Raw genomic sequence first — 10077 nt, forward strand, 5'->3', positions numbered from 1 at the left:
GAAAGAGAGAGGGGTGAAGAGAGAGGCAGCATTGATTGGATTTTCTTGCAGTCTGAGAAGCTAAAGGGATTGTGGGATTCTGCTGTTAATGTCACCAGACATCAAGTGTCGGCTCCTGTGCATCAGAGCATGTTTCCCCTCAATCAATAAGACGTTTTTTTTTCACAATCCTAATCTCTTATTGATTATTCAGATACTGTTTTCATTCTTTATGGAGTAAAAGGCTTTTTTTTCAGTGTCAGTGTTCTCATATTGCTCTTGAGTCAGACTTCTCTGAAGCCATGACTTCAATCTAAGGTTTGATTTATTCATTCTTTAACATTCTTGTTGTGCTGTGCATAAACAATGTGCCCAGCCAAAATCAGGTAGGGCCCTTTATCAAACAAAATAAGAGACCAGACACCAAAGCAGACGCATCACAGAAATAAAACCCTCTGGTGTTTCTTTTTCTTAGATCAAGAAACAAAATAGGACAGCTTTAAAGAATAAAAAATAGGATATTTAAAGATAAAATAACGCATAATTCCCTTGACTTGTGACTTTTATAAATTTTTACTTTCTTTAAAGCCAAGACATCTGAGTGAAAAGTTTTTAGTGAGTGTGTTTTTAAAGCAGATTGGAACCGGAATGTAGAGTGCACGGGTTTGTCTTGAGCTGAGCTTGAGTTCCTCTGCTGTAACAACCCATTTATTACACACTGTCCTTTACACATGACTTTATTGGTTTAAAAAAGTTACTCTCACAGTTTGAAGTGTGTCCATTATAACAGCTAACTCTGCAGCCTTCTTAAAATAATATCACATTTTATTTATATAGCGCTTTTCAGAAAACTCAAAGACACTTCACAAATAGCACACAATAAAAGACAGAACAAAAGAAACACAGTGCATATACAAACATTAACAGTTAAAAGCAGTTCTGAAGAGGTGTGTTTTGAGCTGGGATTTGAATGTTTGTAGGTCAGTGGAGTTGCGTATGTGTTTGGGGAGGGAGTTCCAGAGGGCGGGGGCAGTAATGGAGTAAGCCCTGTCGCCCCAGGTTCGGTGCTCGGTCCTACAGGAGGAGCGGAGACCACGGGAGGGGTTGTGAGGGTGAAGCAGGTCAGTGAGATAGGAGGGGGCCAGGTGATGGAGGGCTTTGTAAGTCAGGAGGAGGAGTTTGAAGTGAATGCGTTTGGGGGACAGGGAGCCAGTGGAGGTTTTGGAGGACAGGGGATGGAACAGGACTGAGTGAGTAGACGAGCAGCTGGGTCCTGGATGTACTGGAGTTTATTGAGGACTTAGGATGATGAACCAAATAGGATGCTGTTACAGTAGTCAATTATGGAGGTGATGAAAGCATGGATCAGGGTATCAGCTGCAGGGAAGGAGAGTAGTGGACAGAGTCGGTGATGTTTTAGGTGAAAGAAGGCGGTTTCGTATATGGGGTGATGGAGTCAGAGTGGCGTTATCAAATGTGAGGGAGAAGTTTTGGGTGGTTGTGGTGAGGGATTTGGGGCCGATGATGACAATATCTGATTTGTCACAGTTTAGTTGAAGAAAGTTTTTAAATAATAAATGAGCTAGCTGGGTCATTAATACTCACTTTAAACTATAATTCCCACTGATGCTGAGGCGAAACTAACTTCAAATAAACTTGAATTGTTCTGGCTGAGTGATATGATTATAGTTAATCCACTTGAGTCTGTGATTGGAGCTGTGTCTGTAGTAACGGTGGACTGTCGTAGAATAACAGACCAGCTCTGGAGTACCGATCAGGTGGCTATCAACCAATCAGAATCAAGTGTTTAACGCAGCTCAGTTCTAACCATTAGGGACCAATAGCCAATCTGTCAGAGTCAAAGCCTCCTCAAACACAAATGAAATGTAAACATTGCTAAGTTATTTGAGGTGATCTGTATTCACTGTCTGATACTTCAGTGTTGATAGTGCAGTCACATCAGCCTCTGGTGAGATGAATGCTCAAATGAGCCATTCAGCTACAAGTGTCAGATCAGACACCTTCTGTTAGAAAGACATTGAGATAGCACGTCTCCTGCCTCAGGACGCAGAAATGTGTTTTCATTTCAGGATTTTGTTGTTAATTTAAATCATGTGTTTGCACAGCAGGATTATATATCCAGTATAATAACTCTGTGTGCAAAATTTAACTGTGAAGTGTCCATTCAAGTATTTCAATGTGATTGATACTCTTGCAAATCAAGTTGGGCTCAGATGTTCATTAGAAATGTTGTCGTACACACAGCAGCTTCATTATACGGCCCTGTGGGATTCTCTTGTCTCCGCCCGCCTCTCTGAAGCACTGTTAATTCTGAAGTTTTGAAGCAGACACGAAGCGGAACAATCACTTTATAGTAACGGATCTTTCTTCTTTCCTGTGTCCCTCTCTCTTTCTATCTCTCAGCCGGAGATGGACTCGAGGGTAAACGGCGTGTCGTCTCCCACTGTGCAAGATCGAGGGCCTCTCACTGAAAACTCAGGTGGGACACTCGGAATCCAAAAGAATTACATACTCAGACACTAACACTCACTGATGGTGGAATATAAAGAACCCTTTCTTTGAATTCAGTCACTGTGGCTTCAACCTTTTTGTGTGTCTGTGTGTTCAGATGAGCTGCTGGACTCCCACAACAGCAGCTCTGACCTGGCAGATGTAATGGAGCAGATTAACAACTCCTTCCCTGCATGCAGTCGTAAGTTTCCTCCTCCTCCTCCTCCTCCTCCTCCTCCTCCTCCTCCTCCTCAGTCCTACTGTGTCTTCCAGGTCTCTGGTGGCAGATTTGTGTTTGGCTACAAAGATGCTAGTCAGCAGAAATATAGTGCATGTCATCCCATGTAACTGATCAAATGAAGAGAATTTATGTGTAGTTTATTTGATGTATGAATAAACCCTGAGTTATTAAAATCAGAAAAACAGATGTTGAGAAATGCGAGACGACACATATGACAAAAGATAATGACAGATTTTACAGCTTTGTTCTTAAAGTGTATTGAGTGTAACAATAAGGCCAACGCAGCGCATCACACATTAATGGATTTACTTCACCAACAACCTCTCTCACTGGAAATGGGAAATCTCTCAAAGTCTCTCGAGGTTAAATGGGACTTTGGAATCACGAACATGGCGTAAAACGGGCTAGTTGTCAGCAGTGTTGCAAACATAGCGACTTTGTCTCTATATTTAGCGAGTTTTCAGACCCCTCTTTTTCCAAAAAAGCGGCTAGCGACAAATTTAGCGACTTTTTCTGGTGTTAACATGTATCATTCTTACTGTACTGAACAAGCAGTGGATGCTGCTGTGAGTCCCCCCTAGCTGCATTCAGAGCAGGAGGCGTTCATCCCTCAGCATTCAGACTGCAAATGTATCACGCATGCACGAAGCCACCGCTTGCTGATCTCGCCTTCTGTCTCTTTTTGGTCCATTTAGATTGTTAATGAAGATTGTATCCAATAAACATCTTGAAAATGTTATGGTTGAAAAATGTAATGTTTTGCTTTGATTTGTTGTAGGCTCCTAAGTGTAATTATAAACATATTTAGGGTGTTTTTTAACCTATTTCTGTCTCTCCCTCGACGTTACACTTCTCTCCTACAGCATGCATTACAATTCCAACAATGCTAATTAAGTGATGATGTCATTTAGCGACTTCTAGCAACTTTTAGAACAGCCTATAGCTACTTTCCTCACTGAGGAGTTGGCAACACTGGTTTTTCGCTGTTTCTGTTGTCACCTTTCCATTTTGATTTAGGTATCTTTACAGGACACGTAACTTGAACAATCAGTGTAACTAACAAATAATCTGAACTCTATATGTCAATCCTCTCATTGTCTAATTTACTTTGAACTGTCAACTTGAACAGCCTCCTGGATTTCATCTTTTTTTATTCAACCTTGTACTGTGATTCAGCTTTTTTTTTGGGTGCTCTATCCACTTATGTATGAATGTATTCATGTATGCATGAGTGTGTGTGTCTGTAGTTAGTGATCATGTATAATCTATATTAATGATAAAAGCTCGAGCAGCTGTTCCCTCATTTGTAGTGATGGGTTTATTACACTGAAGAATGGTATAATGAGTTTTCTTCTTCAGAACTGTGCGTCATCATGATTTCTGTGGTGAATACAGGATTTGTTTCTTATACGCTTTGACACATAGATTTTAATGACTGCCTTGGGGTTCTTGTGATTGTCATTAAAATTTAGTCCTCGATTTGATCAGGGAAAAACCTCAGCCTCTCATTACTATTTTATAGCAGAATTGGAGAGTTTATCCACCTCCGGGGACGTTAATCAAATAGGAAAATAAATAAAAATCCTCAAATTGCGAGTTAGAGCTCACTCACTCTAAATTGCATTTCGAATTTTAAGAGTCAAACTCCTGTGAGGCCTTTAGTTAAAAATCCATTCTAATCTGGCAGACGCTCCAGCGTTATTAGCATTTGGTAACTGCACTGCTCAGAGGCACAGGATCTCAACAGCGCAGAGCTGAGTATGTGCAGAACATGTGGGAGAGACCCAGAGGCTGATAACTTAGCGTAGACTTATAAAAACAGAGATGAACTGGGGAGTTCAAGAGCTTAACTACTCTATTGTCTCTTTGTTTTGTCTCCCACAGCCTCAAGCCTCTCCTCAAGGCCACAGGTAAGGAAAGCTTCCTCCACACTTTTTAAAAAACAACAGTCCCAAAGCTCAGACTGTGTTTTTGCTGCTCACACAGAGGCTCCAGTTACTTTCTACTACTGCCGTGTGTTTGTATTTGCCAGTCACTGTTTTAAAATTTGGTAATGGTGAGAGAAGTTTGAGCACAGCAACAATGGTAATTACTGCTGCCTCCACAGAGGTGTAGTCCCTTCCATCTTGTGCAGTCTTCACCTGCCTCACCCTGTCACATTTGGTCACCTGTGAGGAATGAATGAACCTCTGTGGAGCTCTATTAGCTCCACTCGTTCCCCCCATATCATGCCGAGGTTCATTGTGGAACAGAGTTGTTGTTCACACCTCTTGGACTGACCTCTTCAGGCTTTACTTTTCACCCAGCATTCTCCCCTCTTTTTTTGAAACCACTAAGCCTCCCTCTTCATCCACTTTTTATTCTTTTAAGCAACAGGTTTTGCAATCTTTTTCCATAACCACATGTACACAGCGGCCATTTTCTGACATCATGCTCAGATTGTAAGTCTGAATGCTGTATAATTTTGCACTTATGAACCCTAGTAATGACTAATATTTATGTCACAGTCTATCATTAAATAGCATCTAGGCTAACAAACAGATGATAAGACAATTCATAGAAAATATCTGGAGGGACAGCAAGCCATATCTAAAGCCGAACCATCACATTCATCAGCTCATTAGCTCCCCTAAAACAACTGCTAATGTTAGCATATTCAGTTTATTTTTTAGTAAACATTAAATTAAGTAAAGGGAAGTACAATTCCAGCTAACATTATTAAGTTAGTAATGTGTTACACTATCATACAGTTAATTTCTCGTTTAGCCACCTCCTAGCTAACCATAACATTAGCAGCAAGAGGGTTAAATTTTAAAGCTAGCTGTTATTTATCACCTTATTACACAGCTGTGTTAAATACTTGATTTTGATTGTTCAATACTTCACAACAACAGTGTGTTTTTTCTAAACAGCATACTGTTTCAATGGATACAGCTCTAATCACAGGTTATGGTGATGACTAGCTACAATCATGTCAAATATCTGAAAGAAGCCTGGTTAATTTGATTCACTGTGAGGTAAAAAGAAAGGAGACATAAACAACAGAGAGGAGATTCACCTTGTTTATTTCATCATTGGTAGAAATACTGAGCTTAATGTGAGTATTAACAGCAAGCTTAACTTGTATAGGGCTGCACAGCAAGCCGTTACTGTGTATGCAGCTCAAACAGCAAATTCGTTGTAGAAACATGACTATTTTAAATTCCATAAACTAGAGGTCAAACAAATATTTGGGGCAAAATATTGACCTATCAAGCAAGTAGCCATGTAATTAGTGGAGTGTTATACAGCGAGTGGGTTGCTCTGGTGGAAGAGCCTCTTAAGGATGAGACAATCGGCTCTGTTATGGGTCGTGGTTCCATTAAACTAGAAGGACTTGGTCACTATACAGCACATTATCTCTAACATAGCTAATAGACCATTGAATATGTTGTTTAACTTGAAGTAGAATTTCCTCCTTTACTGTCACTGATCATTGTTTTTTCTGTTGCTAAACAAAAAAGCCAATAAATGATAATAATTCGACAAATTCCCCATGGTTACAACTTTAAAGCTGGAGCACAGCAGTGCTACATTTTACAGCATTTCAGTGTGTTGTCAAAGAAGAATGGTTGCTTTTGGAGTCAAGTCAATTGATACTTGTGCTTCCAACATATTACTTTTTTCCCTTCTGTATGAATCAGATCAAGTGACTCTCCAAATCACCTGGGATAAAGAAAAACTCTGTGTTCAGTGAATACAGGGAGTAAAATGGACCACGCTTGTCCTTCACTTCTCTTTGTTTTTGTATTTCTTTAAGTCTTTCTCCCATTCTTTACTTTTTTGGACTGACCTTGGCCAATACTGTCTGTTGACTTCCACACAGAGACGAGTGGATAGGTTAGAGTGCCTTAAAACATGTCAAGGAGGCAGCTCATGCACGCCCTCTTCCTCCCACCTCCCTCCACATGGAGCTACTAATGGAAGGTTACTGACTTAGGAGACTGCAGTCAATTTACCAGCTTTTAAATACAAATATTTTGTCTAAATCTCTGACATTCCCGCACACTAATGACTTAGTGAATGAGACGGATTAACCTGCTGCACTTGTTTCAGTGTCTTTCAGACAGACTACTTGAACCCAATCACAAACTAATAGATTTTAAACCTTTTGTGTCTTCTTATTTGACCGTGACCTTGTGTGTGTTCTGTGTTTTTCAGGTGATGTGAGGACCGTCACCACAGAGTATGGAGTGAGCTTGTGCAGTGAGGGATGGGACCATCCAAGAACAAACAATCCCCCCCTGACCCAAAATCCCAAAGACGCACAGGACCAGACAACTTAACTTCTTCGACCACCTTGTCTTGTACTATGCAAACTGTCCATTTTATGAACTGTAGATTGTACCTGAACATTTGTCAGTGATTTGTTTTGATATGCAGAGGAGTATATGGACACGGGGCTTTGTATAGTCTATTTTTTTGTTTGTCAGAGGGGGCTTTGAGATTTTGTTTTGTTCTTATTAATTTTCTGCCTTCACTGGGAATCAATCTGTTACACGTTTTTGTCATTCCATTGCTTTGTACCCTCACGCCCCTAAATTACAAGATTTTATGAATCAAGCCACATTTTTTGTCACACCTAAGTAAAACCTCTAACAAGTGAATGGATTCTTTTAAAGTTGTAGACCGTCAAGTCCCAAGTGTTTGTTTTCTTTGAAGATCTGTCTCTCAGCATGCTTGATGTCAAATCCCCCTTTAAACATTGAAATGCCGGCAGACTTTGCGTCGACTGCGATTTGTTAATGTAAATTTTACCCTTTCTGTGCCTATACAGTTTGTCATTCCACGTGTGGAAGACAGTGATGAGAGCGATGAGTTGAAGTGGGATTGTGCATAAAAAAAGACATTTTGGAAAATTGAAATCTGGGTTTGTAAGAGGCCCGTCGTCATTATGTAGAATAGTATTTTTAAAAGCTATATGTTCAGAAATCAGAGGAAAGCCATGATTGCCTTGCTACCTCAGACTCATAGACACAGTTTTGTTTTTTCGTGGTTTGTAAACTTGTTTAAAACAGTTGTGATCATTTACAGAACAAGAACAACCTGGTTTAGCATTTAAGCTCCAGCTTACTGTATCGGTGTACACTGCAATGAGGAGATACCAAGTGTAAAAAAGAGTTCTTATTACTGTATCACAATGGGTCTGTGGCCTGCTGAAGCTAGCCGCCCGCTCTGACGAGTATTACTTTTACCTGTTGTTGGTTTTTCCACTGGCCTTCTAGCACTGGTCCCTCACTGCATTGTGTTGTTGTGCTACATGCTATCCTGTAAAACTTGTGAGACTGAACAACACTACTATAACCTCCTCTGACTGTAGACTAATGATGATGATGGTGAGGATTTTATTGATTCCAATCATGATGAACCGTACCATGGCAGAACTGTGTCGCTTCTCCTGAGGTATGTAAAATAGATTGACCACACTACGTGTAATATGGCTACGTTGTTTTATTCTAAATAAAATTTTTATAACAAGTATCCTCTGCTGTTATTCTTTCCTTTCTCTGGGTGCTGTTCATTTCACTGTAATGGAAGGTTAATGCTGTGTGAATTTAGGCTGAATCACTTTGCAGAATGTCATAAACACTAATCAGACATTCAATTCTCTGCTTTAACGTTTCCATACGCAGCACATGACCTGCATCTAAAAGCTGCTTCTCACACACCTCATTTGTGATGAATAGATTTTATTACTTCCCCTCCTCCCTGTCATCCACCCAGGACTCAAGTGTTTTTTATAAAGGAACTCATTACAATGATACTGATTCATTGTTTGGAGTGAGTATGAAGGGAGGGAACTGAAAGCTCCTGGCGAAAGATGAGAGATAATTAGCCTTTTCACCTTTAACTCCAGCTTCTCATCTGGGCAGTCAGCTGTTGCTGAAGCTCAATGTCCTCCTTAAACCCTGAGCCCTTCTTTACTTAATGACGTTACCTATAAAGTCATTGAGGGCAGGATGCTGTAAGGGCTCAAAACTGTATAACTGGAAATGGGACAGCACTTTGTGACTTCTCATGTAACCTGCATGACATCATGTAGCTCACCTTAGCAGCATTAGACATTTTTATTGCACAATTTTTACTTTACTCCAATTTAAGACGCTCAAGGGACAGACTGACTGATTGCCATTTGATCCAGCCACAGGATTTAAAATAGCCTTTATAAATCTATATGAAACAATAAATATATAAATCAAACTGTATATACACGTGTGTGGATTTAGGCAGATGAAGGCTGGCTTCTATGTTTATATTTACAGGCAAACTTTTTGAAACGCAAACATTGGTTGCTCCTTCCTGCTTCTTGCTTCGTCCCTTCTTTTATTTCATGTTTGTTGACCCTTCCATGCTGGCAGGCTTCCTCTTGGAGTCTTATGTTTCACATCACAATGCTATGAACTATGAGTAATTTCTTTACGCCTAGTCTGCAGAAATGCTCACTTATAGGGGGACTTTAAGTAATAATAATAACAGTAATTCATTTTATTTTTAGGCAGCTTTCTGGACACTCAAGGTCAGCTTACAACATAGCAATAATACAAGCAACACTCAACAGTAAATAAATACATAAATACATTTGAATAAAGAAACAATACTAGAAAAATGAAAGGGGAGGGGAAGTCATTCCAGTCCCAAAGAGACAGATTAGAGTGAGTATGCTTAGCAGAAAAGGTGTGTTTTTAGGCGGGATTTGAAGGTGGTGGGAGAGGTAGAATTTTGTACGTCCAGGGGGAGAGAGTTCAAGTGGCTGGGGGCCAAGTGGCTGAAGCCTCTCGACCCCATGATGGTCAAGCGAGCAGGTGGGAGGGTGAGTTGGATGGAAGAGGAGGACCTGAGACTAAGGGTGGGTATTTTTGTTTGAGTGCTCAGAAAGCCTGTGAGAGATCCCTCACTCACTTGAAAAGTTGACAGTGGGACAGTCCTAAGCCCTCTTGGACTGAACGGGAGTGAGTGTGTGAATGTGGACTTTGAGATTGGGCCACTGAGTCAGCATTTCTATGCTTGGCTTCAAAACACAGCTTTAGAAACCTATGGGTGTCGTCCCTGAGACTACATCCAAGATGGAAACAGCCTGTTATTAATATATTCATCCAGAGATCATTTTCAACATCTTTTCGTGTCACCAGTGCAAGTTAGACAGAATTATATTGTAACTCTTTCATGTTGGACAAGTTTGGCCCTAATAGCATTCCCTATTATCCACGGTCCAGAAGTTCCATAACACACTTCAATAATGCATCCAGAGCCAAGTAGAAGTGCACTCTAATTGGATCAGGGACTCCTGTACATATTCTAACTCCTTA

At 40.4% G+C, this 10077-nt stretch overlaps 1 protein-coding gene across 2 annotated transcripts in view; it reads left to right on the forward strand.

Moving 5' to 3' along the window:
- Positions 1 to 8251, forward strand: part of utrn (utrophin) — a 281528-nt gene extending 273277 nt beyond the window's left edge. For both annotated transcript variants that reach the window (XM_034699118.1, XM_034699119.1), the window contains 4 exons: positions 2404 to 2479; positions 2609 to 2692; positions 4616 to 4641; positions 6932 to 8251. In XM_034699118.1, coding sequence (XP_034555009.1) covers positions 2404 to 2479; positions 2609 to 2692; positions 4616 to 4641; positions 6932 to 6940 — 195 coding nt within the window. In that variant the 3' untranslated portion in view covers positions 6941 to 8251. The remainder of the gene's footprint in view (positions 1 to 2403; positions 2480 to 2608; positions 2693 to 4615; positions 4642 to 6931) is intronic.
- Positions 8252 to 10077: the final 1826 nt, after the last annotated feature.

Source organism: Notolabrus celidotus, chromosome 13 (assembly GCF_009762535.1).
Source record: "Notolabrus celidotus isolate fNotCel1 chromosome 13, fNotCel1.pri, whole genome shotgun sequence".
Lineage (NCBI taxonomy): Eukaryota > Metazoa > Chordata > Actinopteri > Labriformes > Labridae > Notolabrus > Notolabrus celidotus.